The sequence below is a fragment of the Vulpes lagopus genome, chromosome 7 (genome assembly GCF_018345385.1).
Source record: "Vulpes lagopus strain Blue_001 chromosome 7, ASM1834538v1, whole genome shotgun sequence".
In the NCBI taxonomy this organism is placed as follows: Eukaryota; Metazoa; Chordata; class Mammalia; order Carnivora; family Canidae; genus Vulpes; species Vulpes lagopus.
In genome coordinates, this window is record NC_054830.1 from 13,899,253 (window position 1) to 13,926,239 (window position 26,987).

Genomic DNA, 26,987 nt, shown 5'->3' on the forward strand with positions numbered 1-26,987 from the left:
GCCATGCCCCCAGAGATCTGGCTGGGCATGTGGTGCAGCCCTGGACTTTCCAACTCCCCCACCCCCACCCTCCCACCCAGCACTATCTGTCACTATCTGGTCGCCATGGCAGCCATCAGTAACGGGAGAGGCACCCCCGCCCACCAGTCCGGCCCCAGCTGTGTTGAGTTTCATCTTGATGGGGCCAGCTGGGAGGCCACCAATGGGTGGGTGCAGTGCAGAAGTGGAATGTGGTTCCTGGTGCTGCCAGCTGCCAGTGACCTGGCAAGGGGCTGCAAAGGTCAAAAGGTGCCCCTTCCTCATTCCACCTGAGGAACCTGGGGAGCTCATCCCCAGATCCCTGATCCGCACCCCTGACAGATGCCTCTGTCACCTCTCCCCCTTGCTGAGCTCCTCACCAGGCAGGGAGGGGACACAGGTGGGTCCTGCAGCTGGGAATCCTATGCTCTATATCCTGTCCTGGCAACCGAGCCCTAGGTTCAGGCAGATGAGGCCACACTCTGGCAACCCAGGTCTTACCTCCTTCCTGGAAGAGGCCCAGACACTGACGACCTGGGGCCAAAGGCCACAAAGCCTTGTCCTGCTCACGGAGCCTCAGGCGCTTTGCATGGGCTGTCCATGCTGCCTTGAATGACTGCTCGCCCCCCCAGAACCTGGCCTGGCAGATCCTTCTAGTTATTCGGGTGGAGACAGATCAGTGGTGACCTCATCTGAGAGGCCCAGCCAACAAGTCCCCACTGCTTGGGTACCACCCTCTCTCCAGACAACTGCCCTGGCTTTCTCTTATGGAAGGGCACTCACCATGGCTTCCTCTCTCCAGGTAGAGAGCTGAGTGTCTCGGCCACAACAAGGAGGAGGGGATGGTCGGATGGGGTGGGGTGGGGGTGCATGTGTTCCTTGAACACATGTGACTCAACTGAGGCCTGAGTACTTCCTACCTCCCTTGCCACCCCCAGGATACTGGTTTTGAGTCCTGATGCTCCTCATGATGGCTGTCACTATCTCAGTTTCTCTGGATGCCAAGTGGACTTGGGAGACATAGCAGTGCCGCCGTAGCTCAGCATCATGGGGCAGCTGTTTCAGGGGTGGGGAGTCTGTGCAGCTCCTGTTCACAGGCCCTGGTCTCCAAGGCTTCCCTCCCAGGAAAAGCCCTGGGGGACAGTGCCTGGGACCCTCCCTTCTGAGTCGTGGTTCACACATGTCCCTCCCAGAGTGGCAGACATGGATCAGGTGGAGATATTTATTGACAAAAGGGGCCCTGGTCAGGCTGAGCCTCGAGCCTTCACCTCTAGCCAGAGCAACCAAGAGCACAAGAGGATGGGTGCCTGGCAGTGGGGGCAGCATGCGCAGCCTCGCTGTTCCCGGGCTTGGGAACCAGCCTGCAGCCGGCCTCAGGCGCTGGGAGCATACTGCAGCACCAGCCGGTCAAAGTCGTTCTCCTGCAATGTGGATTGGGGACAGTGGGGGCAGAAAGAGAAACAGAGAACGTGAGTCAAGACCTCAGTCACAGGCCTTCCCTGGCCCCGCCTAGGGGGGGTCTGGGGATGTGGGACAGACCGCCAGCTCAGGCTCACCTTGGCCTGGTACTCCTTGATAAAGGGGTGGGACCTGTGTGCGTCCTTCAGCTGGGACAGGTAGCGGTTTGTCACCTGCAAGGGAAATGAGGCCAGAGGCCAGGTCAGTTGAATAGGGGGCACCCAGGCGGCTTGCACATGCAGAGCGAGAGGAGGGGTGAAGTGAGGGCTGCCCAGATGACCCCAAGCAAGGGCCCTGGTCTCCCATCACGTCCATCACCCCACTGTGAAATCAGGCTGATGACAGAGGACCCCCAGGGCTGGGGAGGGAAGAGGGGGCACCTGGCACAGAGCCCATGCTAGTGCACAGTTGGAGGATGCATCACCAGATTCAGGGGAGTAGGCTGGGAGGGACCTTAGGAGAGGACTAGGACTAGGAGGAGCAGAGGGCAGGTCAGGGGGAAGAGGGTTGGGAGGGGAGGTGAATTTGTTCTGGGCACACTGTACAGAGAAACCTCAGAGATCTCAGTATTAGAACCTGGACCCCAGGAAGAGCCCTTGCTCCCAGCTCCCCTCACCTCCCCAGGCCCAGCTCTGACTCAGGGGGTGGGGCACCTGTCTCCCTGAGACTAGGGGTCCAGTGCTATTTCTGGGGTGAGTGGGACAGCTGTCTTGTCTATGCTGTTCTGCCCCAGACCTGAGGCTGCCGGGGGTGGGGGTGGGGCTTCTATAAGGGATGGGTGACCGACTGTCAGGAAGTCCTGGGGTCGGTCCTTGGCCAACTGGGCCAGTCAGTCACCTACAGAGAGCGGTGCCCCAGAGTTCTCCCTCCCTCCCCACCCTTAGACAACATGGGCTCACAGGGATTGCTCCCCTGGGCCCATTTTCTCTCCACCAAGAGATGGCACAGATGGGGATCCCAGCTCAGCTGGCCCTCTGAGACACAGCTCATAGTTCATAGGGCCCATGGAGCAGCTGGCCTACAGCCTGGGCCAGGGTGGGGCCCTAGAGGATCACCTGCGACACCAACTTCCCAGGGCCCCTCCGCCAATGAACTGCACTCACCACCACCACCACCCCTGCCCCCAAAAGGAATGCGTTTCCGCTCAAGATGCTGACCTTCATCTGGGGCTGGAGCCGTATCACAGACCCCTGCCCACCACACGCTGGCACCCTAAGGGCCAGAACACTTCCCATGCACCAGGGGACCCTACCTCGGGTGGCTTGCCCAGGTGCTGTGACAGGACGATGAGGTTGATCAGTGTCTCCGGGTGGCCACTGTCCTGGAAACACAGGGAACACCAGGCGAGCAGGGTCAGCTCCCCTAGGCCCCGGACTTGGCCTGCCCATCCCCATCTCAGGTGGGAAAATGCCTCCCACTGACCCAGGGTGAAGACATGACCCATACAATGTCATACCCTCAGAGGTGGAGCAGGTCGGGGCTGCAAGACCCAAAACGTGCCTACTGGCCATTCTGCGAAGTGGTGACCTCAGGGCCCTCCTTTCCACCTAAGTGACGAGAGGGCCCCAGCCCAGCCCCAACCCCAACCCACCTTCTGACTACCTTTCTTTTCCCCAACAGCGGCTTCCCCTCGAAGCCCGGTGTCTCATCTGCGGACCAAGATGCAAAAGAGCCCCCTTGCTTGCTGTGATTTGCGACGGGTATATTTATTATACCAACCTCAAAGTAACAGAGCCCAACCCAAGATGGTCTGAATACCATCACTGGCAAGCTGTCCCTCTTGCTGCAAAAATGAGGTCTGAGACCACAGGGCAGACCCCGCCTGCCCCTCCTGCTCTCCAGGGGCCTTGACAAGAAACTGTTGGGAAATTACCAGAACATCCAAGCGGATGACCTCACTCTACCCACCCACACAGGGCTCTGAAGCAGGGACAATGCAGGGAGCCCTAACTGGGCACCTGGAGCAGAGAACAGCAACCCAGACTCGTGGTGTTGCAGGTTCAAGGAGTTGTATGGACCCCAGCCTCCTGCCCAGACCCAGCTCCATGCCACGGCTGCCCTTCTCTGGGGAGACTCAACTTCTCTCCACCTTAGACTCCTCAGCTGTTGTCATAGGGCACAATGGCATGTGCTCACAGAAGCAAAACGAGGTGAACACAAAAAGGAATGGGAAGGACAGTGGAAAGCATGGGGTGACACGCAGGCACCAGGATGAATGAGGCCACGGCATGCCTCAGGCCGCGGGGGGGGGGGGGGGGGGGGGGCAGGGACAGGGCCACGGGGCAGCAAGCCAGCCCAGGTGGTGTCTCAGAGAATGAGGACAGATGGGTGTTATTTAACTGGGGACCCCACTGCCCTCTCCTTCTAGGGCAGAGACGCCCCACCAGGCCAGGCTTTCCTGACCAGCCCGGCTGGCATACAGCAGTCCAGTTGAGTCAGACCCTGTCAAGGAGGCATGGTGGCTGCCTGGCAGGGCAAGGCAGCTCCAAGTATGCAGCCTGAGGAGCACCTAACGGCCCTGGCCCGTCCCTGATCTGCAAACAACCTTCTGATGGTAACTCGACCCCTCACAGAGATACAGGGAGAAAGCTTCCTACTGGTGTCTGTTTCTCATTGTATCAAGAAATGTTTTCCAAAGATGGAAAGAAACTTTGACATGTCCTCTGATTATAAAAATAACACACAAGACCTCACATGTTGGTCGGGGGAAGACAACAGCTGGGGCTTCCCCACAGGGCCTCACTCAAGGTCCCTCTTTTAGGCCAGGACAGGCCCAGGCAACACCTCACATTTGCAGCCCACTCTCCCCTTGATGATGAACAGCGGGCATCTCTTCCAAGTACCGACTCAGGTGAGGAATCACATCAAGAGGCCCCCAGGCCAACAGCCAACATGATGGCAAGAACTTTTGCTCAGCTCAGGCCAACAGAAGCCCAGGCTGATGGGATCCTCCTACTTCTAAGAGAAACTACACTCAACATTTCTATTTGCAATCCTGATTCTTAGCTGGTTTGGCATTAATATAAATTCCCATGTGATCACACGTCAGGCCTATGGGGTCTCCTTCTGAAGCAAACCCAAGCCCTGCGTCACCTGCTGCCCCCACTGGGAGCCGCGGTGCAGGCTGGGCCTGCCATACCTTGTCCAGAGCCTCCTGGAGCACCCCTTCGGCAGCCTCCCATCGGCCCTGGGCCATGTGGCAGGCCGCCTGCCCGTTGAGCAGCAGCAGGGTGGATGAGCACTTGTCAGCCATTTCCTGAAAGATGTAGTAGGCGTCCTGCAGCTTCTCACCACCCTGCAGGGACAGTTCCAACATCACCAGTTTGTCACCCTGCTTCCCAGCCCTGCCACTGCCCGCTCCCTCACAGAGCAGATCACTTTACTGAGGTGATCCTGGCATGGCCAGCGCATGGCAGGCAGTCCCTAGACACCCCTGTCACCAGCAGTCCTGATCTCGACCACCTGGGTTCTGAATGAAAGGTTCTGTCTGCCTGCTAAAGATGTAGTAACATCACTCTTACAGGGGACCCCGAGACCAAAACGTGAAAGCTTGCGGGAAAATGCAGAGCTGGTGAAGTGTGGGCAGGGTTCATCGGCTAAACTAGACACTAGAAACAAGCTCGTGTGAGGCCTCAGCCCCCCAAGGGCAGTGTAAGCACACACAGACGGGGAACACATCTTAAGCAGCCCATACCAAAAAAAAAAAAAAAAAAAAAAAGGCTTAGAGAGAGAAAGTCCAGTGCCAAAAGCCAGAAAAGGGGCCACTGCCAAGATGGGGGGTGCTGCCCAGGCCGGGGGAGATAGGGGCTAGGTGCAGGGGAAGGTGTTAGGAGGACACTGACCACTGCACAGTGCCAAAAGCCCAGGGAACAAACTGAGTGGGAGCCAAGTCCAGGGTCAGCCCTGGGAGGAGGCTGCACTGCCAGGCTGGCCCACTCAGTCCATCAAGTATGGTTCCAGAGTCCTCCCCCAGCTCATTCACTCTGGCTCTGGCCAAGCTGCTCAGCTCTGAGGAGGGAGGAATTGGGTTGGTTCTGAGTAAAGTAGGAAATGTGCCAGGGCGCACCAGGCTGGGGGCTCCCCTGGGGGATGTGCCCTGGCCCCGAAGAAGCAGCAGGTCCAATGTGTCCACAGAAGCCCATACTGGCACTCTCCCCCATAGGACCGGCCAGCTCTGGAGGCAGGGGCTCCCTCCTTCCCTCAGTACAGCCCAGGAGCTCACCACAGCCAGATTGACCCACGCAGTGGCCAGCTGAGTGAGGGTCGCATCCTCGTCCTGGTCCTGCATTTTCTTCAGCTCCTTCCTGGGGACACAGAAGCGTTGAAGGAAGCCCCCCCACCACCCCATTCCTACTCACAAAGTAGCCATGGGTGCCAGCTCACGGACCCGGCCCAGCCGCTGCCACCACACACTTGGGAAGCCCACCCTAACTCTGCAGGCCCTACCCCCCAAGTCACAGAAGGAAACTAAGGCATGGACAGCACCATTCCTCATCCCAGGCAACACCCTGCAGGGAAGGGCAGGTAAACCACAGTGAGTCATCCCAGTGGGCTAGAATGAAGTGACCGGAGAAGCGATAGTACCACTAATGCTCTAGGCCTTGGAAGGGGCTCAGGGAAGGTCCCCAGGGTGAGTGCCCCCTAGTGGGCAAAGGCCTGGCCGCTGCTCAGACAGCCCTGACACATGGGTCCCAGCTCAGGAGCCACAGGTGGGCACGCATGGGAGAGACTTACCTGGCAAGATCCAGGCGGTCCAGCTTCAGTAGGATCTGCACAGTCATGGCCATGCTGCGGGACAGAGCGGGCAGTCAGCAGGCATCCTCATCACCCTGCTGCCTATCAGGGCTCACTCTGTGTGAGTGCCACCTCCAGGAACATTCCTAGGAGAGCTGGGGCTGCCGGCCTTGCCTTATAGAGGGCGATGCTGAACAGTACTGGACTCAGATCCAGGCACTGTACACTGGGCCAAACCTCCCACTGCTTCCTGGGACCCTGGCTCCCCCATTTCACCACTAAGCACTTGGGGCTGGAGCTTTCATGGGTTCCTCTCTCTCTATGTCCATCATAAATAAATAAATAAATCTTTTAAAAAAACAACAACAACAGTCTATTGCCTTGTAAACTGTTTGCCAGACCTATATCTAGGCTGCCGCAAATCCCTTTCTGGACTGAAGGGGGAATGTAAACAGATACAATAATGAATCTGTGGTGACCTACCCACCAAGGGACAGCAGGCACCAGAGAGTTCACAGGGCAGGGCTGTCACACCCTCTGGGTTGGAGCCCTGGACACAGTGTCCTCAATGCAGCGCCAGCCCAGGGTCACTTCCTGAGGTGGTGGGTAGAGCATATAGTGCGTCTAAAGTCATCCCACTGACTACCCCAAGGCTAGGCACCATACCTGCACCCCACTCCTGGTATGAGGGGGACACCAGCCACCACCCAGTACCAAGAGCCCAGGGAGCAAGCTGAGCAGCCAAGCAAAGGGTCAGCCACCAGAGAAGGCTGTGGTTCCAGTCACAGGGGTGCTCCATGGGACAGGTGGGTCCCACACCCATGGCTTCCCTCTCTGCCTGACAGCTGTGACCACCAATGATATATATAGTCACTAGTTCCCACATTTTCCCATCCAGATCAACCTGTGTAGGAATCTGAAAAACAGTCTACTGCCGGGGGATTCCTGGGTGGCTCAGCAGTTTGGCGCCTGCCTTTGGCCCGGGGCGCGATCCTGGAGTCCTGGGATCAAGTCCCACATCGGGCTCCCTGCATGGAGCCTGCTTCTCCCTCTGCCTGTGTCTCTGCCTCCCTCTCTCTCTATGTCCATCATAAATAAATAAATAAATCTTTTAAAAAAACAACAACAACAGTCTATTGCCTTGTAAACTGTTTGCCAGACCTATATCTAGGCTGCCGCAAATCCCTTTCTGGACTGAAGGGGGAATGTAAACAGATACAATAATGAATCTGTGGTGACCTACCCACCAAGGGACAGCAGGCACCAGAGAGTTCACAGGGCAGGGCTGTCACACCCTCTGGGTTGGAGCCCTGGACACAGGGTCCTCAATGCAGCGCCAGCCCAGGGTCACTTCCTGAGGTGGTGGGTAGAGCATATAGTGCGCCACAAGGGGCTCCAGCAGCACCCCAGCCCTGGAGTCCCATGAATGAGGGCTAGCCTCAAGGGAGGGCCTGGGGGAACGTGGGGAGGACCTTGGAAAGGCCAGAGCCCAGGGACACAGAGCTCCGTGGTGGGGGTGGGGGTGTAGAAACCACGGGCAGAAACAAAGGTGCTTTCAACTCTGCCATTGGGAAAAGAGGATTTCCAGCCCTGGGAGCCGTGTCCTTGGGAACAGCAGCCCAGCCGAACAGAAAGGAGTGTCTCCTGGCCCGAGAATGGGAGCTGCGGCCTGAATGGGAAGCCTGGGCCCCAGCAGTCTCTCTGGGCAGCCCCACACTGTTCCCATGACAATGGCCAATGGGGCCATGGGCAGCCTGGAGACCAAAGGGGCCCCTCAGGCCTCCAGGCCTTCCCCCTGGAACAGGGAGGACACCCACCACTCCAGGCTGTCCCCCTGGTGCAGAGTACGCAGGGCTGCATCTGGGTTCTGGTCGTGGAAGTAGATGGAGGCAGCCATCAGCAGGAAGGTGGTGTTTGTTACGTCCACGCTCCTGCTCATCTCCCGGTCCAGCTCGACAACGATCGAGTCCCTGCAAGAGGAAGCTGTTGAGGGCTTGCAGCCAGGAGTGGGAAGCCAGCCTTGCCCTCGTGGGAGCAGACAGGTCCGGAAAGGGTGAGAGGGCCCCCAGGGGAACACAGCAGCTGCAGGCAGAACAGGCTCTCTGTTAAGACCCACCACCTTCCCATGTGGCACTTCTCACCCTTACACAGAGAAACTGAGGCTGGGTGGTCTCAGGCCTCATGAGGAGATGTGGTGCAGGAGGGGCCATGTCTATAAAGTGGCACAAATGATTGCCTAAGCTTAAAGACCTCCTGGCCCTCAGAGCTAGGGGGCCATAGTGTCTACACCACCCTGGACACAGAGGTACAAGCTGACTCGCCAGGGGTGCCTCTCTGGAGACAGGAAGCTACACAGATGAATGTCACACCAGTGACGTCGCTGCCTTGCCAAGGAGGCTGGCTGCTCCTGGCAGGTGGGTGACATGCTGGGCTGGGGGCCAGGCTGAAGTCAGGGCTCCACCAAGGATCAGTCAGTTTCTCCATGGGCCACAGGACACCTGAACCAAGATCTGCTTAACTAAACAGAGTCAAGACCCCTTGTTTCAAAAGGCTGCTAAATAGCTGATAGGAGAAGGGAAGCAAAGGCCAGGCCCCAAGTTGCCCAAGGATCTGTGTCTCAAGGTCCTGGAGGATGGGGACACAACTGTCACTGTCCTCAGGCCCACCGAAGAGCCTGATGGACAAAGGACTTCAAATCTGAGACTATTTCCCACTCTGCACACCTAGACCATATACACGGTGTGACACAGAGTTGTCATGGAGCGCTTGGGGCCACCCCATAGTCTCCTGGCTGGTTTGTGGCACTGAGAGTAGACATGCTACATGCTGCTGCTAACGTGACCTTGGTGTCATATGCCGTTACTGTAACATATCATCATTTACCTGCAGGTCCTGGGACTTTCTCCATAGCCAGCCTGCTGGGCTGGCAAGGGGGCAGCAGTTTGTGCTGGCAGGACATATGCACCCCAAACCACTCTGCCTTCCTAAGCCCCTGCTCCTAGATGGTCCCAGGGCCCGTCTTCTTCTGAAAGAATAAGGCTCATGAAGTGTGGAGAGGAAGAAATGATAGCCTCAGGAGGCTGCCTGTCTTGGTGTCCTGGGGCTGCCATCACAAGGCATCACAAACCAGAAAGATACAAGCAATAGGAACAGACTCACAGAAAAGAAGTTCTAGGAGACAGAAGCTCGATATCCAAGTGTGGGCAGGGCGAGTTCCTTCTGAGGCTCCTGAGGGTGAATCCATCCCAAGCCTCTCCCCTGGCTTCAGCTGGCTGCCCACAGTCCTTGGCACCCCTTGGCTTCTGTCTCATCCCAATTCTGCCTCCATCTTCACACAGCCCACCCCTCTGTACCTTCTCTGTCTTCTCTTCTTTGGTCTCTTATGAGGATACCAGGGTCCATCCTATATCCAGGACAATCTCAAGATCCTTAACTAATTCCATCTGCAAAGACCTCATTTCCAATGGTATTGCATTCATGGGTTCTGGGGGTCAGAATCTGGGGGTCCCCATTCAGCTGTCATCGCTGACAAGTAAATCTCCCTGAGCCTCAAGCTTCAAAGGTGAAGGAGCCCAGTCAGCAGACAGGGCACAGAACACTGCGCTCTATAAGAGCAGTGGCAGGGATCACAGCAGGTGGTCTCACCCACACCTGGGACCCAAAGTCAACCTCAGTGGCCCACAGAGTAGCGCGGTATCAACAAGTCACAATCAAGTCCTGATCTAAGAAGTTCCACTAGGCAGAGCTTGGGGAAGGCCTTTCCGTGAGGCTCCTTGCCACTATGAGGGATGCTCCAGGGTGGTGGTGGGGTCTCAGGGCTGGGCAGGGGGGCAAGGGAAGATCTACAGAGCAGAGTGTCTCCATGTCATGGGCTAGGCTGTTGCCCTATCCCAGGTACCCTGTGGGGAACATTTTACGTTCCCAATCCTAGGGGCCTCACAACCAGCCATTCCTGGGGTGGGGGGAACTGAGGTGCACTGGAGCCATGGAGCCTGCCAGGTCATGCTGGTCCCCTATGCACGGACAAGGCAGGGTCACACAGCTTCCACCTGCAGAGGCAGAGGCAGAGCTCATAAGCACCTGGGCAAGTATCCTGGCCAGCAACAGAATGAATGGCTTACATAAATGTCCAAGCAGGATAGGAACGTGCTTTCCTTCTTTCTTTCTTTTTTTTTTTTTAAGATTTTATTTACATGAGAGACAGAGAGAGATAGAGACATAGGCAGACAGAGGAGAAGCAGGCTCCGAAGCTCGATGTAGGACTCGATCCTCAAACTTCGGGATCACGCCCTGAGCGGAAGGCAGACGCTCAACCACTGAACCACTCAGGCATCCCATGGAATGTGCTTTCACTGAGGCTCAGGGAGGTGAGAAGGTAGGGAGAGATGCCCACCCGTGCCCTCCCATCCTCACCTCTGGCTGTCGTTGGCCAGGTACTCAGCGAACATGCGCACGGCCTGGAGCTCGGGGGCTGAGGAGGGCTTGATCTCATCCAGGACTACACCATACTTCCTCTGCAGTCAAGACAAGCACACTGTCACTGACCTGCTCTCCCCCGTAGGGCTTATACCTCAGACCCCAGAATACATGAGAGCTTTTTAGGGCTCTAGCATCACCCTGGCAGAGCCCTAGCACCTGGAACCAGGCCCACCACCCCCAGGGACCCCTCAGCCTGCCAGTTGCCAGTTCTACTACAGAACCTGCTGCGAGCCAGCACAGTGTCACTTGTCACCTGTCAGGCCACAATGGAGACCCCAGCTGCTCAGTGTCCAGTTCCCAGGGCTGAGGTGACAGGGTGAGGGGCCTGCCAGCTCTGGGGGGAATGCTCAGGGGCAGGGGGGCAGGCAGGCAGGGAATGCACTTCTATAAATCAGGACATTCACCCCCTCCCTGCTGACATTCAGAACTGGTGGTGGTGTTAACTGCTGGGAGGGAACTGGAGTGATTCTGATGTTTTTACTGCCATATATAGGTGTTCTTTAAAAAAAAAAAAATGTATACATTGCAAGAAGATTCCACATACATCAGGGCAGCTCCTCTGTAGAGGCCAACCACATACTGTTCACCCTCAAGGTCAGGGGGCAGGGGAGGCTTGGTCAATGGGAGGGTGGGGTCCCATCAGGCTCCAGAACACTCCACAGAGGGAAAGATGTGAACAGAACCAGGAAGCCACTCAAGGCCTGAGGTGAGGTGAGATGAGGGCAGCCGTGGAGCCAAGTGCCCAGGACAGACCACAGTCCAAGGCTGAGGCTGGGGGAAGGCAGGTGGGAGGCTGGCTTCCAGTGGGCCCTGGCGGGGGAAACCAGGGCAGGGCACGACTCAGTCCTGTCCGCACCATCTGGACTGCTTGCACTCCCAGGGTAATGTTCCTAGAGCCTGGAATAAACTATGGCCCTGACTTAACAGCAGTGCCAACACTGGTGCATCCACCAATGAAAGCATCCCACCAACCCCAGATGTGAGTAGGAAGAAAACCTGCCTGCAGACTAGGGGTGGGCGGTGGGATTCTCTTTCCTATCTCTTTCTTATCTACTGGGGGTGGGATTCTCTTTCCTATCTATCTCTATCCTATTCTGCAAACCCGAAGCTGTATTAAACAAACACAATCTACTGATGATAGAAGAAAAGGGAGAAATCCCCATACTGGTCCTTGGGCCTGGTGAGTCCACAACCTTGGGGACACAGCCACCTACTTGTGGAGGCCACACCAACCATGGGAAGTTGCTGGACTCTGACCTCCTTTGTCTACCGTCCCAGCCCCTGTTGCCACCCAGCACTCTGTTCCTTACTCTCCTGTCCCAGGAACACTGGAGGTCACAGGTCCACACTCACCTGTGCAAGGTACGCTCTGTACAGGAAGACATCCCTTTCCACATCTCTCTCCGGGCTTGAGGGCTGTGGAGACAGAAGCACATAAGGACACTTGGAGCCACAGGCCAGACAGGTCCTTGGCAGAGACCAGGAGCAAGCAGCTTCCCCAGGACTGGGTTCCAGCCCTGACCTTGTCCCCTACTACCACTACCCAGGGAAGGGAGCAGGGTAGAGCCCATGCCTCTCACCACTGGACATGCAGCCACTCATACTGACAGGGGCTCCCAGGGTGCAGCGGGTCAAAACAGAAGCTTCTCAGTGGTACAGGTGGTCCAAGTTGTTGAGGGAAAATACCCCAGTGCTTGGGTTTGTAAAAGTAGAGAAAACAGGCCTGGGAGCATTCCTATCCAAAGGTGGATGGGTAATTCTGCAGAACAGATGGGACCCAGGAGACATGCGCAGGGGACTTTACTTTTTGTACTTCTATGCAATGTGTTCCTGTCCTGTTTTTGTTCCAAAACACTTTTTTAAACATCGAAGAAGAGACGAAGGTTGCCCACGCAGAGGGCCTTTCTGAGAGAGCTCAGCTGGGCTGCCCTGGCTCAGTGACCTCTGTGTCCAGCCTGGGCCGTGCCACTCAAGCCTCCCACCACAGGGCTGGGGAGCCCTGGAGAGGGGACATCACACACTGGTCACTCTGGGCTGTGGGGAAAGCCCCCTGAGCCCTGGCCAGGCCATGAGGCCCTGGGAGGGCCTCAGAGCCAAGAACGGAAGAAGGCTCATAAGGCCTCAGGCAGAAGCTGTGTGCTGAGTGCTAGGCAGATCTCCAGATCTAAGTAAACAGGAATGGCGTCTTTCTGAACAAATGCTTCTCAGCCATTTGCTGCTTGGGGATAGCTCATCAGAATTACCTGAGAACAAAGCCAGGAGGTTCATACCCATCAATGATGGCCGATCCCAGAGTGGCCTCTGACTGCCCCTAGGCAGCTCAGAGGTGCAGCCAGTCCTGAGGACAGTGAGTACCTTTGTGGGGGGAGAAGTGGGTCTAGTGATGGGGTGGGGATGGCCCTTGTCAGGATGGCCACGCTGGGCCTTCAGCTTCTTGAGGCTTTCTTCACTGCTTTATCCCCAGCATTAGGGTGGTACCTACCATTTGTGGATACTTAAGAAATGTCTGACAAACAAACATCATGATGGTGACAGAGCACTACATCTGATAAAAAGCAATGATGTACCAGGTGTTCCACTTGGGGCCACCTCAGATCATGCCTGCCAGAGATTGCTGGGGCCACTGTAATGAATTATAAACTGGGTGGTTAGAAATAACAGAAAATTGGGGCACCTGGGTTGCTCAGTTATGTGTCTGCCTTTGGTTCAGGTCATGATCCCAGCATCGTGGGATCAAGTCCTGCTCAAGCTCCCTGCTCAACGAGAAACAGACTCCTTCTCCCTCTGTTCCTGCCCCTGCTCGCATGCTCGCATTCTCTCTAATAAATAAAACCTTAAAAAAAAAAAGAAAATTATTCTCTCACAGTCCTGGAGGTTAGGAGTTCAAAATCAAGGTGTCAGTAGGACCATACTATCAAAGGTTCTATAGAAGGATCCTTCCTGGCCTCTTCCAGGTTCTCCAAGAACTCCTTGGCTTGTGGCCCCATCACCCCAATCTCTGTTTCCTTATTCTCCTCCATCTGCCTCAAACCTCTCTTTGCCTTTCTCTTAGAAGAGCACCAGTCATTGGATTTAGGGCCTATCCTAAATCCCAGCTGATCACATCCAGAGATCCTTTATGGAATTATATCTGCAATGATCCTTTTCCAAAATAAGTCAAATTCACAGGTTCTGGGTAAACATATCTTTTAGGAAACACCGTTCAACCCAGTATAGGCTGCCCAAGAGGGTTTAGGTAGCACAAAGACCAGAATTAAGGCACATCAAGTGGCTCAGTGGGGACAGTATGCCCATTCTGGATGCAACAGGAAGAATGTCAGATTTCGTGCCAGTGTATGTTTCCCACATCACCAAAAAGGGAGCAGTTCCCTAGCTCAGAGGCCAGGCTGCAGTGTGCCTCCACCCACAGGGACCACCAGTCTGGCTTCTGTGAATGTTTCTCGTCCCTCTCTAAGTACAGCAGGTCATGATGGTTCTTCCTTTCAGCAGTGACGGGAAGTCTGCACATTATGACAAGAGAAGACTCAAAAGACATATCGCTATGATGTAAGCAGAAAAGACAGACAAGAGAAGCCACATGGCAGAGTGTGAGTGTGACGCCGAATCTCACAGTGACCTTGGTGAAACAGGTACCACTGTTCCCACTGGGCCAGAGGGAAGACAGGCGCACAGAAGTACAATGACTCAGCCCTGGCTGCAGAGAGAATACCACAGAGCCAGAGTCTGAGCACAGGTCTGTCTTGATCTTCTCACCGCCTATGTTACCCAGGAAGGAGGCACACAACTGTGGTGGCAACCTGAATAAGGCACTCAACCTGCGATGTCCATCCAAGGCCCTGGAATCTGTGAACAGCTTCCATTCTGTCACAAAAGGGGCCTCGAGGATGTGATGAAGGTTATGGATCCTAAAATGGGGACAATGTGCCCGGTTATGGGGGAGGACCCACCCTAATCACAGAAGCCCTTAATAGCAAGAGTTTTTATAGCTGAGAATAGTCAGAAATAAAGCACCAGCAGGAGAAATCCAAGTGAGCCCAAGAGAGGAATATTCAATCTGACACCCTGTGGCTGGTTCTGACATGGAGAGACCACATTCAAGACTGAGGATTGGAGAGAAGCCTCTAGGAGGCAAGGCTGGCCCCTGGCTCAGAGCTATCAACCATTTGAGTCTGGAAGCATATTTTTCCTTAGAATTTCCAGAAGAGATACAGCCTACCCAACACCTTGATTTTAGCCTGGTGCAAGCCATGTAGGACTTCCGACCTACAGAAAGTGAGAGATAATAAATTTGTGTGGCGGGATCCCTGGGTGGCGCAGCGGTTTGGCGCCTGCCTTTGGCCCAGGGCGCGATCCTGGAGACCGGGGATCAAGTCCCACATCGGGCTCCCGGTGCATGGAGCCTGCTTCTCCCTCTGCCTGTGTCTCTGCCTCTCTCTCTCTCTCTGTGACTATCATAAAATAAATAAATAAATAAATAAATAAATAAATAAATAAATAAATAAATAAATAAATAAATAAATTTGTGTGGCTGCAAGGTATCATTTGTGGTTGTTTGTTATAAGAGAATCAGAAAACGAATACAATTGCACAAGTACTATTCCGAGTGTGACAGTCTCCTGAAGCCCATTTTAGGCTTTATTCCCATGATGCTCAAGGAAACCAGGTACAGTGTCAAAGGCCAGAAGCATGAACAAGTAAGCCTTCTCTACTTCAGAGTACAAAGTCCTCCCAAGCCTCTGGCTGCCCGGGTGAAATAGATGGCTCTTCCTTTGCTTGGTGCTCCAGTGGCCCCCTACATCTTAGGAATAAAATCCAAACTCTTACTGTGGCTCCTGTGAGGCCCTGCCTACTTCATTCTCCATCCTACACACACACACACACACCCAGCCACTCACCCCACTTCTGCTACACTGGTCTTTTATGCTCTGACTCCCCGGAGCTCATCTCTGCCTCAAGACCTTTGCAGCAATTTATGGGGTTTGATGCTTCTCAAGGTTCAGCCTTGGGTTCAACTAATAGAGAGACTGGGGCTTACCTGACCATTCCCAGAGGAAGCAGCCTCCTCCCTGACCCCTGCCCATTCTCCAACTCAGCATCCTTTCTTTTTTATTAATAGTGGTAAAAAAAAAAAAAAAAAAGAGTGGGAAATATTAGAGAGGGTGACAGAACATGAGAGACTCCTAACTCTGGGAAACGGACAAGGGGTAGTGGAAGGGGAGGTGGGTGGGGGGATGGGGTGACTGGGTGACTGGTTACTGATGGGGGCGCTTGACGGGATGAGCACTGGCTGTTAGACTATATGTTGGCAAATCGAACTCCAATAAAAAAATATACAAAAAAAAATAAGAGTGGTATGTGTGTTGTCTTTTTTTTTTTTTTTAGTTGATATATTTATTTTTACTCATCTCTACACCCAACGTGGGACTCAAGCTCACAACACCATGATCAAGAGTCCTATGCTCTTCTGACTAACCATCCAGTGCCCTCCAACTCAGCACTTTTTATCTCACCTTGTCCCCTTAAGCACTCAAGTTATGATATATTCACACATTTCTCTACTTGTCTAATCTCTTTAGGCAGCCTGTTGAAAAGAGAGTCGGGGCAGCCTGGGTGGCTCAGCGGTTTAGCGCCACCTTCATCCCAGGGAGTGATCCTGGAGATCCTGGATTGAGTCCCGCGTTGGGCTCCTTGCATGGAGCCTGCTTCTCCCTCTGCCTGTGTCTCTGCCTCCCTCTCTCTCTCTCTCTCTCTCTCTCATAAATAAATAAATAAAATCTCTTAAAAAAAAAAAAAAGAGAGAGAGAGAGTCAGGAGACCAGAAGGGGGAGCTTTCAAGCCCTGACACTCCAGGTTAGTGGCAGACCCCAACAAAAGAGAGGTACCACGCATTCCCCAGAGGAAGAAGCCTATACTTTACCACCCCCACAGGAAGATGAGAGATGTTCTCCTTGTCTGGCAATTGCGGAGCCAAGGAGACACTGTCACAGCTCAGGTAATGAGAAGCCGCAACACTCAGAGCTCAGTTTACTTCAATGGATTTTTTTGTTCATAATGACCCCTCTCAACTCCCCCTTTCACCTGTGAAAGACAGCAGTCCTCTCCTCTGCTCTCTGGACTTGCCTACAGTTTTGCCATAGGTTACATGTCTCAGATTGCAATTATCCGTTAATCCCCAGCAAACCCATTTTGCTAGTAAAATAACTGACAGGTTTTTTTTGAAGGTTAACAACCAGGGCAGGCAAGACCCTGTCAGGTTCACTGCTCTTAACGGTTCGCCAGTAGTTCACTCTCAAAGTGTCTATAATGTACGTCCACGTCCCTCCCTAAAAGTTTCTGCTAAAAAAAAAAAAAAAAAAAAAAAAAGTTTCTGCTAAAGGACCTGCGACCCTCTCTTGTCATCCACTGGTGGCTGGGCCCTGCCTAGCGGGGTTATTTCTTTTCTTTTCTTTTTTTTTTTTTTAAAGCAAGTCCGATTTTATTTTATTTTATTTTTATTTTTATTTATTTATGATGGTCACACACAGAGAGAGAGAGAGGCAGAGACACAGGCAGAGGGAGAAGCAGGCTCCATGTACCGGGAGCCTGACGTGGGATTCGATCCCGGGTCTCCAGGATCGCACCCTGGGCCAAAGGCAGGCGCCAAACCGCTGCGCCACCCAGGGATCCCTAGCGGGGTTATTTCTAACTCTCAGATGGCCAAACTCATTCCCACCACTATCCATCACACTACCCCCAACTTCTTATTAACCGCTTTACTGTCTCCCTTGGGAGCTTGAAGTTTCTTTTTTTTTTTTTTTTGAGCTTGAAGTTTCTAAGAGAGTTCGGAGTTTTGTCTGTTTTATCACTGCTTTGAGCCCAGCACGAATACACTGCCTGGCCCAAAGAGAAACTCAACGAGGAGTGAATGAAATGAAGCGAAATGAAATGAAGAGGCAAGTCTGGAGAGAAATAACCCGGCTAGTGGTGCAGGGTAACGTCGGAGAAGCCATTTCTCTCTCCAACGGCGGTGTTGGCATCCTAAAATGAGAACAAACAACAGTCCCTACTTCAGGGGTATTATGGGTATGTATGGTGGCACACGTGGGCCCTCCACAAGTGAAAATCACTATTATTATCACTATAGTGGCGTAAAACGCCTCCGTTACTCAAATGCCTTCCACCGCGCAGAACGCGCTCTTAGAGTGAGAAATAACAAAAACTGTCACGGCTCTGAGTTTTGTCATAAGACAAGGGTAACTCCTTACAACGCTCTGAAGAGATACGTTGGGGAAAAAACACCTCGAGGAGAAGGAAGATTTTAAAAATCAAAGCACGACCAGTGGCCACCAGGAAGAAACGCCTTTCGGAACCACCACTGTCCCCTCGCCCCCGAGCGGCCGCACCTTCACTCGCTGCGCCTCGTTAATGCACTGCTGGTAGCTGCCAATGTAGAAGGCGTTCTTCACGTCGAACAGCTCGTCCACTTCCCCGGAGCCGCCGGAGGCCGGCCCGGGGGCTGGAGGCGCCATATCGCTACGGTCCCAGTCGCTCCTCTTCCGGAGGGACACGTCGGCCGGAAGCAGGGAGTCCGTCGCCGCAAGGCACGCTGGGAATTGTAGTTTACTCGTTCCTGCCTAAAGATGAGCCAAATTGGACGGGAGTCGCAAGTGCGACTCGCTGGGCATCTCGGGAATTGTAGTTTAATTTGATCGCGCGAGCCAATGGAAATCGGGGAAACATGGTAAGCACACGGTGGAGCCCGGGAATGGCAGTGTGAGCTAGACCGGGGTGGGACCGCGCTGCAGGCGATCCAGTAACCGAGGTTTCCGTGATGTCATCGGCGTGCGCCGGAAAGCAGGGCTCACACGGTGCACACCCGGAGCTGGCGGGGAGGATGGCCGGCTTCGCGGAGCTTGGGCTGTCATCGTGGCTTGTGGAACAATGTCGGCAGCTGGGTTTGAAGCAGCCCACGCCTGTCCAGCTCGGCTGCATCCCCGCCATCCTGGAGGGTAAGTGTGGCCCGGCCTCTTCCCCAGGAAGCCTCCCCACTCTGTCGGCTCCCTTGCCTTCGCGCCTTAGCCTTTGCCTAAGCCACTTCTGCGAGGCGAGGGGTACGCTTGGGCGTTATGGACGAGCCTGGGTCCCAAAGGTAGACTGGGCAGTGTTGGCGTTTGGGATTCACAGCTGACTCCCTGTGTGTCCGCACATAAGTGATGTAATCCGAGAAACTCGTGGTCTCAGAGCACAGCACTACTATCTGAATTTTACAAATGGAAACTGAAGTTGTCAGGATTACTGGTAAATGCAGGACTGTGGTCCCGAGAGTAGAGGACTCTACTCTCTACTCTAATGGCCCAACCCGGTTTGCCATTAAAAAGATGCTCTTGGGATCCCTGGGTGGCTCAGCGGTTTAGCGCCTGCCGTTGGCCCAGGGCGCGGTCCTGGAGTCCCGGGATCGAGTCCCACGTCTGGCTCCCGGCATGGCGCCTGCTTCTCCCTCCTCCTGTCTCTCTCTCTCTCTCTCTCTCTCTCTCTCTCTATGTCTATCATAAATAAATAAATAAATCTTAAAAAAAAAAAAAAAAGATGCTCTTGGGGGCGCCTGGGTGGCTTAGCCCGTAGAGCTTGCGGACTCTCGATTTCCACTCAGATCATGATCTCAGGGTTGAGCTCAAGCCCCGAATTGGGCTGCGTGCTGGGTGTAGAGCCTGTTTGGAATTCTCTCTCTCCCTCTCCCTTTGCTCCACCCCTTCCCCACACTCTCTCTCTCTCTTAAAAAAAAAAAAAAAAAAAAAAGGCAGAGATGCCCTTAGGAAACCTAGGAAATAACAGGTTGAGGGTTGAATAAATGAAGATGAAGAAATCATTAGGGATCCTAGGATGCAGATTGGGGGGGGGGCATTCAGGTTTCCCCACACTGGGATGTGCTGTAAGGGCTTCATAATGAGATAGTGAGTAGTAGCATCTTGGGTCAGATGGATGTGGGTTCCGCTCCATCCTGCTGCTCACTGGCTGTGTGTCCCGGGCACATCTCTGAGACTCAGTTTCCCTTTCTGTTGCGTGTAGACAGTAATGATCATACACTCCTAGAATTTGTCAGTGTGCCCAGATGTAAATGACATAGGCCAGTATTGGATACATAGTAACTGCTCATTAAACATTAGCTATTGTAAACTGTGCTCAGTAGAACACTTGTGGATATTTGAAGTGTGTTGATGCTCCTTTGCCCTCTGCCCAGGTCGGGACTGCTTGGGCTGTGCCAAGACAGGCAGTGGCAAGACAGCAGCATTTGTCCTGCCCATCTTGCAGAAGCTGTCTGAGGATCCCTATGGCATCTTCTGCCTTGTCCTGACACCTACCAGGTGAGCTCCCCATAGGCTTTCCGGGTGAGTTAACCATCTGTGTTTTCTTAGGCAAGCACCTTTACCTCTCTGAGCTCACTTTCCCTCTGTTTAAAATGGGGACAGGGATCCCTGGGTGGCGCAGCGGTTTGGCACCTGCCTTTGGCCCGGGGCGCGATCCTGGAGACCCGGGATCGAATCCCACGTCGGGCTCCCGGTGCATGGAGCCTGCTTCTCCCTCTGCCTATGTCTCTGCTTCTCTCTCTCTCACTGTGTGCCTATCATAAATAAATAAAATTTAAAAAAATAAAATAAAATAAAATGGGGACAAAAATCATTCTGGCCTCGTAAGGGAGGTAGAAAATTAACCAGGATAGTGTGTGAGAAGTGCTGAGCACAGGGCCTGTCTCATGGCAAGTTCCAGCTAGTCAGGAGCTATCAAGAGTTTTGTAGCCCAAGATAGAGACACATCTCCTGTTCTTGGGCAGACAAATATGGCAGTTGACATGGTAAGTCCTATAGCAGCAGGAGGAGAGGTAGGCACTGTATGCTATGAGGGTGTGGCCTGGGGAGGAGGGAGTTGGGGAATATTTCATTCAAGGGGTTCTTTAAAGAATGACAAGGATCTCTCAAAGGGACAAATTTGGGGAAAGATATTCTAGGCAGAGGGAACTGCTAGTGCATTCGAGCAGAGGTGTGAGAGAGAGGCAAGGCACAGAAAGGGTACTTGGGGCCAGGCAGGTTAGAGCCAACTTGAGAAAAGCCCAGAATGCCAGGAAGAGAGTTAGATCAATTCTGGGGGCACGTGAGCAGGAGAGGGCAAAACAAGAGGACAAGAAGTGGACACATGGGCCAGGGAGAGGCCTGGGCAGAGCTGGGGCTGAAGGCTACGGAAGACAGGGCTTGGACACTGACCAGCCCCAAGGGAGAGGGCTTAGATCTTGAGCTTTGGTGACTGTGGGCTTAGATCTTGGACTTTGGTGACTATGGTGTTGAGGTCACTACTGAGGAGGAGAGGCCAGTTTGGGTGGGTCTGGTGGGCGAGGGGCTGTGGGATGTCTGGATCCCAGCCTTGTAAGGGGGCAGGGGCCAAAACAGGGCTCCAGTGCTCAGTATCCGACCGAGCCCTTATCCAGAGGGAACTGGAAGTTGTGGTGTGTGTATAAGCAGGAGAGGGCCAGTCGGGAGGTCTGAGGGATGGGCATGGGATTGAGAGGCAAGTACAGAGCCCCTATCTAACCCAGCCTGGCCCCTTCACACCCACAGGGAGCTGGCCTACCAGATTGCAGAGCAGTTCCGGGTCCTGGGGAAGCCTTTGGGCCTGAAAGACTGCATCATTGTCGGCGGCATGGGTACGGGGGCCCGGGGAGGCTCTGGGTAGGGCTCCCCCGTGGCCTCAGGCCACCCACCCAGACCCACCTCTCACATTCCACCTACAGATATGGTGGCCCAGGCCCTGGAGCTCTCCCGGAAACCACACGTGGTCATTGCCACACCAGGGCGCCTGGCTGACCACCTCCGGAGCTCCAACACTTTTAGCATAAAGAAGATCCGTTTCCTGGTGAGTCGGCCTGGGGCATCAATTGATTGATCCATTCAGGACACGTGTCCCACAGGCCATCCAGGAGAGCATTAGAAGTGATAGGACAGGGGATCCCTGGGTGGCGCAGCGGTTTAGCACCTGCCTTTGGCCCAGGGCGCGATCCTGGAGACCCGGGATCGAATCCCACGTCGGGCTCCCAGTGCATGGAGCCTGCTTCTCCCTCTGTCTATATCTCTGCCTCTCTCTCTCTCTCTCTGTGACTATCATAAATAAATAAAAATTAAAAAAAAAAAAAAAGAAGAAGAAGTGATAGGACAGCTGAGAGATCAATGGAGGTTGGGGGCAGGGCCTCTCTGAGGAGCAGATGTCAGAGACCTAGAGGGAGAAGGTTCCAGGGCATGTGTCCAAGGCTGGGCAGGAGGTGTGTGAGGGAGACTGGCTGAGCTAGGCTGGGCTGGGCATGTGCTCAGGCCCTGGACAGGGCTCTCACCCCAGACCTCCTACCCCCTCCCCCTGGTGCTGCAGGTGATGGATGAGGCTGACCGACTGCTGGAGCAGGGCTGCACAGATTTCACCGTGGATCTGGAGGCCATCCTGGCAGCCGTGCCCACTCGTAGGCAGACACTGCTCTTCAGTGCCACACTGACTGACACACTCAAAGAGCTGCAGGGACTGGCCACCAATCAGCCCTTCTTTTGGGAGGCTCAGGCCCCGTGAGTCCACAGCCTGGTCCAGAGGGGCAGGGCAGGGGCAGGTGGGGGTGTGGGTGAGGGGACTGGGAGACACACCCAAAAGAAGTTAAGGCCCGTGGCCAGTGTGGGGCATTGGCTCCATTCAGCGGGGGAGAAACTGAGCCCTGCGCATCCCCAGGGTGCGTACAGTGGAGCAGCTGGACCAGCGCTACCTGTTGGTGCCTGAGAAGGTCAAGGACGCCTATCTGGTCCACCTGATTCAGAACTTCCAGGATGAGCACGAGGACTGGTCCATCATCATCTTTACCAACACGTGCAAGTGAGCATGGGCCTGCCTCTCTCTTCCCTCAGATCCCCCCACCCCCTGCCCCCCATAACCCTTTATGAAGGCCCAAGGTACGAGACACACAGCCAGTCTTTGCACTCCAGGGCCTCTGCTCAGACCAAAGGTTCTAGAGGATTCATTCAAGGAAGCTCTGGGAGGTCAAGCAGTTTGCTGAGGTTACCCCTCCTGAAGGCAGAGCCAGGATTTGGGGTTCCTCAGGCCCACTCTTACCCAGAAGGTCCAGGGGCCTCTGGCTATACCCAGAATTCCTCAGCAATAGCTGGGAAGGCCTTTTCACTGTGTCTCAGTGTGTTGCTAGGCCCCGGCACATCAGCTCCAAGACCCAGGTCTGTCCTCTCTATAGTCCCAGGGGCCTTCAAAATCCTTTGAAGGTCTTAGAGGAGATTATTAGGAAGCAGTAGCATGAGTCAGTAGATATGTAGCCTACATCTCCTGGAGGAGACCCCCTAACTGGTTCCTGCCCTCCAAAAATTTATTGGCTTCCAGAAGAAGAAAATCTGGATGTAGGTCTGACTGTCATTGGCCTAGCCAGGGAAGGGGTCAGCAGGCAGGATACCGCACACCTCTGCTTCTCCTTTACCGGTGGTGCAGGGCCACCTACTTTCGATCTTGGGGTGTGCTGGGATGGGAGTGCCTTCCCAAGACCCTGGCCCTGGAGAGGTTGACGAGAGGTTGACAGTGTGTCCTTCCCACCAGGACCTGCCAGATCCTGTGCATGATGCTGCGTAAATTCAACTTCCCCACTGTGGCTCTGCATTCCATGATGAAACAGGTGTGGGATCAAACTGCCCCAGAGACCCACCTGCCACCCCTAGCCTTGCCCTGGCAACTCATTCCAGCCTCAGGGCCACGCTCTTTCCTCTGCCTTGAACACTTCCTGCTACCCATTTGCCTTGGTCCATCCTTTCCATGGGTGAACCCCGTGAGGGTGGGCCTATCCTGGACTCTACCCTGTTCCCAGGCCTCACACAGTAAGTGCTCAAATGTTTGCTGAGATGCTCCCTGACTCCTATCTTCCCAATTCTCTCCCCAACTTGGCAACAGAAAGAACGCTTTGCTGCCCTGGCCAAATTCAAGTCCAGCATCTACAGGATCCTGATTGCAACAGACGTGGCCTCCCGGTGAGCAGCCCCAGGGTGTTCCGTCCTCTGTGCTGGTCCAGTGGCACCCCCACAGTGGGGCCAGAGGGCTGACCTGGGCAAGAATTGGGGTGGCTGAGTGACCTTGGATGAGTCCCCGCCTCGGTTTCCCCACATGGACAGTGGCACTGACTGGCCTCTGCCTCTAGGGGCCTGGACATTCCCACAGTGCAGGTGGTTATCAACCACAACACGCCCGGGCTGCCAAAGATCTACATACACCGAGTTGGCCGGACAGCCCGTGCAGGTAAGTGGACAGGGCGGGATGGCCTTTGGACCCATGTCCCTCCTGCCTTCCCCTCACCATGAGGAACCAAAGTCAGGAGTCGGTGAGAGAAGATATGGGGGTATAGCCTGCTGGTGAGAAGGAGTGTCCAAAAGTTTGGGGAATCATCCTTTTGAAAGCAGAGGCGGTGAATGCTCTGGTTTATGAGATCCTCTCATGCCAGCAGTGGGGAGAAACATGGATTCTGGAGCCAGACAGGGCCTGGCCCTTCTCTCCTGTCCTGTGGCCTCAGGCAGTTTCCATCAGCCCTCTGGGCCCATCTCCTCATCAAAGGACATGTAATGAGAACGATGCCTGTTTGGTGCTGCTCCAGAGGTCACAGGCCTCAGTGGCTGTCATGCTGTCCCAAGCACCAGTCACCCTCACGGAAACGGGGAATGGAGAAAGTAGTGTGGCAGATCTGGGCTGAGGCCCATTGAGCCTTATCGCTGACAAAATGCTGATAGCCAGACCCCAAAGGGAGATCAGCCACATCACCAGCACCGTGTAACGCCGCCGGCCTGGCAGCGGAGCCACCCCTGCTGGTGTCCTGTGTCTCCTCTGGGATGGACCTGCCCTCGCCCCATTCACTGAGCCCTTACTGTTCCCACCAGGAGGAGCCCTGAGCCGCCTAGTGGTCACAGCCTGTCTATTTGGCCCCTAGCTCACAGCAGGTAACTATGGTGTGTCCTTGCAGGGCGGCAGGGACAGGCCATCACACTGGTGACGCAGTATGACATCCACCTTGTACATGCCATCGAGGAGCAGATCAGTGAGTGGTAGGGTGGGAGAGGGGGCTGTGGGGAGCTGGATGCCTCTGGGTAAGATGCCCACTCACCCCTCTCTGACACCTGCTGGGCTACTCACGAGCAGGCTTAAACTCCACTTTCCTTTCTGTGCAATCCCAAATGAAGGCTTTTAGCCCAATTAGCTAAACAAGCTTCCCACAGTGCCCTCAGCCACTGAAAGCCACATCCAATGTGAAGGGATTTTGGTTTTTTAGACAGGGATGTATGGATGGTCCCTGTGGTTAAGTCAGAGGCCCCAGGGACAGGGTCTGGGTGTGTTTAAAACCCCCCTTGGGTGGTTTAGCAAGTGCCCAGACCAAGAACTACTGGAAAATCTGTAATCATTGCACAGACTGTCCTAAAATTCAGAAGCCTCTGGACTTCAAAGGACAGTGTTTGAGTAATCTCTATACCCAACATGGGGCTCAAACTCATGACCCCAAGATCAAAGTCACACACTGTTCTGACTAAGCCAGCCATGCATCCCTAAAGGAGAGTGTTAAAATAATCTCTACACCCAACGTAGGGCTCAGGAGTCAAGAGTCCCGAGATCAAGAGTCACATACTCTTCTGAGTCAGCCAGGTGCCTCTAAAGTTTATAAAAACAACAACAAACTTCCAGTCAAATTCATAGTATTGCTAATAGCAGTAAAAAAGGACAGCCTATTTTCTTTAGGTCTACAATTCCAGATCTTGCCCATCTGACTTTTATATGATATGACCCCAATCTTGTATACCCCACTGCATGGGGAGCTCACTCCTAAGCCAGGATCCCTCCTCTTGTCTGCCCTCTCTCAGAGAAGCAGCTAGAGGAGCTCTCAGTGGAGGAGGCCAAGGTGCTGCAGATCCTCACACAGGTCAATGTGGTGCGGAGGGAGTGTGAAATTGTGAGTATGGGAGGCCTTGGGGCCCAGGGTGCTCCCTTTGTGATGAGGGCCCCTATGACAGCCTCTCCTTCTCTCCCCAGAAACTGGAGGCGGCCAACTTTGACGAAAAGAAGGAGATCAACAAGCGGAAGCAGCTGATCCTGGAGGGGAAGGTGAGGGCTGAGTGGGCTGGTCGGGGTGTGGGGGGTAAAGGGAGGGCTTCCAGGGGGCAGATTGCCCAGCTTGGCCACCTGCGGGTCCTCCCACCAGGACCCTGATCTAGAAGCCAAACGCAAGGCTGAGCTGGCCAAGATCAAGCAGAAGAACCGGCGCTTCAAGGAGAAGGTGGAGCAGGTGCTACAGCGGCAGAAGGCCAGCAAGGCTGGCCGCGGGGGGCATCCACCCAGGGGGCGTCCACCCAGGGCCCCACCTGAAGCTCACTCAGCCCCAGCGCCCATCCACAGCCAGCCCTGAGCGCCACATGGCCATGTGCCTAACCTGGGATTCCTTCCCAGAACGGACAGTCGGAGGGCCCCTCCACTCCCCTGGACCTGCACAGTCCCTGTCAGTGGGACCCAAGACACCCATGTTGTGCACTGCACAGCTCTTCCACCCTGCAGCCCCCAGCTGGCCCCTTCTCAGAGCCTCTGCCAAGCATCAGGCTGCAGAGAAGGAAAGAACACTGGCTACAAGTTTGGGCCCAACTCCATACACAGTGACACTGGTCACCTCAGTTGGGTGGGCAGGGGGATGCTAAGGGCCCCAGAGCAAAGGCATGTTGCTTGCCAGGAGTCACTTAATAAATGGGTCTCTCAACTTCCTTGGTCTGACTCTGTGGCAGTAGGGGCAGGGGAGGAGGGTTCAGCTGCTGGTGCTTCCCAAGCCCCCCAGGACATCATGTCACCCCCACCCCACCATTCGTTCTTCATTTCCATTGGGCCAGGCCCAAAGCTTTGAACTACAGTGCTGGCCATTTTGGCCAAGTGACCTTGAGTTTGAGAAGCCCCATTTGGGCCTCTCTTTCCTTGTCTGAAAAATGGGCACAGCAAGGGCATCACCCTCCAAACGTGGCCATCAGGTTCAGTGAAATGACGCCTGGTGGAATTTGGGATTTGTAGCCAGAGTAGAGGGAGGGGATGCTTAACCAAGGACCACTTTAGGGCAAAGTGGTCCAGACCACATGAGTTGAGCCCCAGGGGGTGGGCACAGCTATGCTGGGCAGAGCTGAGCTCCTGGCTGTGTGGCCTGGGTGTGCTTCTCAGGCTCTGAAACTCATTCTTCTCACCTGCAAGTGGTTTACTAAGCCCTACAAAGACAGAGCAGCTGAGGTGCATGGAAG

At 54.5% G+C, this 26,987-nt stretch overlaps 2 protein-coding genes across 3 annotated transcripts; one reads left to right on the forward strand and one right to left on the reverse strand.

Annotated features, from left to right (window-relative positions):
* Positions 1–1,226: 1,226 nt before the first annotated feature.
* On the reverse strand, positions 1,227–18,242 carry COPE (COPI coat complex subunit epsilon). 2 transcript variants are annotated; one of them, XM_041760922.1, is made up of 10 exons: positions 18,072–18,240; positions 12,043–12,105; positions 10,624–10,724; positions 8,028–8,180; positions 6,211–6,264; positions 5,699–5,780; positions 4,616–4,771; positions 2,729–2,797; positions 1,575–1,649; positions 1,227–1,439 (listed from the first exon to the last, which is right to left on the reverse strand). In XM_041760922.1, the coding sequence occupies exons 1-10, from the start codon at positions 18,195–18,197 to the stop codon at positions 1,392–1,394; spliced, it is 927 nt and encodes a 308-aa protein (XP_041616856.1). In that variant the 5' UTR covers positions 18,198–18,240; the 3' UTR covers positions 1,227–1,391. The 2 variants fall into 2 exon arrangements, with proteins under 2 accessions (XP_041616856.1, XP_041616857.1); XM_041760923.1 differs by lacking the exon at positions 8,028–8,180 and having other exon boundaries at positions 18,072–18,242.
* Positions 18,243–18,516: 274 nt separating this feature from the next.
* DDX49 (DEAD-box helicase 49) lies at positions 18,517–26,464 on the forward strand. Its single transcript, XM_041763948.1, has 13 exons — positions 18,517–18,677; positions 19,907–20,030; positions 21,276–21,361; positions 21,449–21,570; positions 22,078–22,265; positions 22,423–22,563; positions 23,287–23,362; positions 23,635–23,711; positions 23,879–23,976; positions 24,692–24,766; positions 25,581–25,669; positions 25,750–25,821; positions 25,919–26,464. The coding sequence occupies exons 1-13, from the start codon at positions 18,563–18,565 to the stop codon at positions 26,120–26,122; spliced, it is 1,467 nt and encodes a 488-aa protein (XP_041619882.1). The 5' UTR covers positions 18,517–18,562; the 3' UTR covers positions 26,123–26,464.
* The last annotated feature ends 523 nt before the right edge of the window (positions 26,465–26,987 follow it).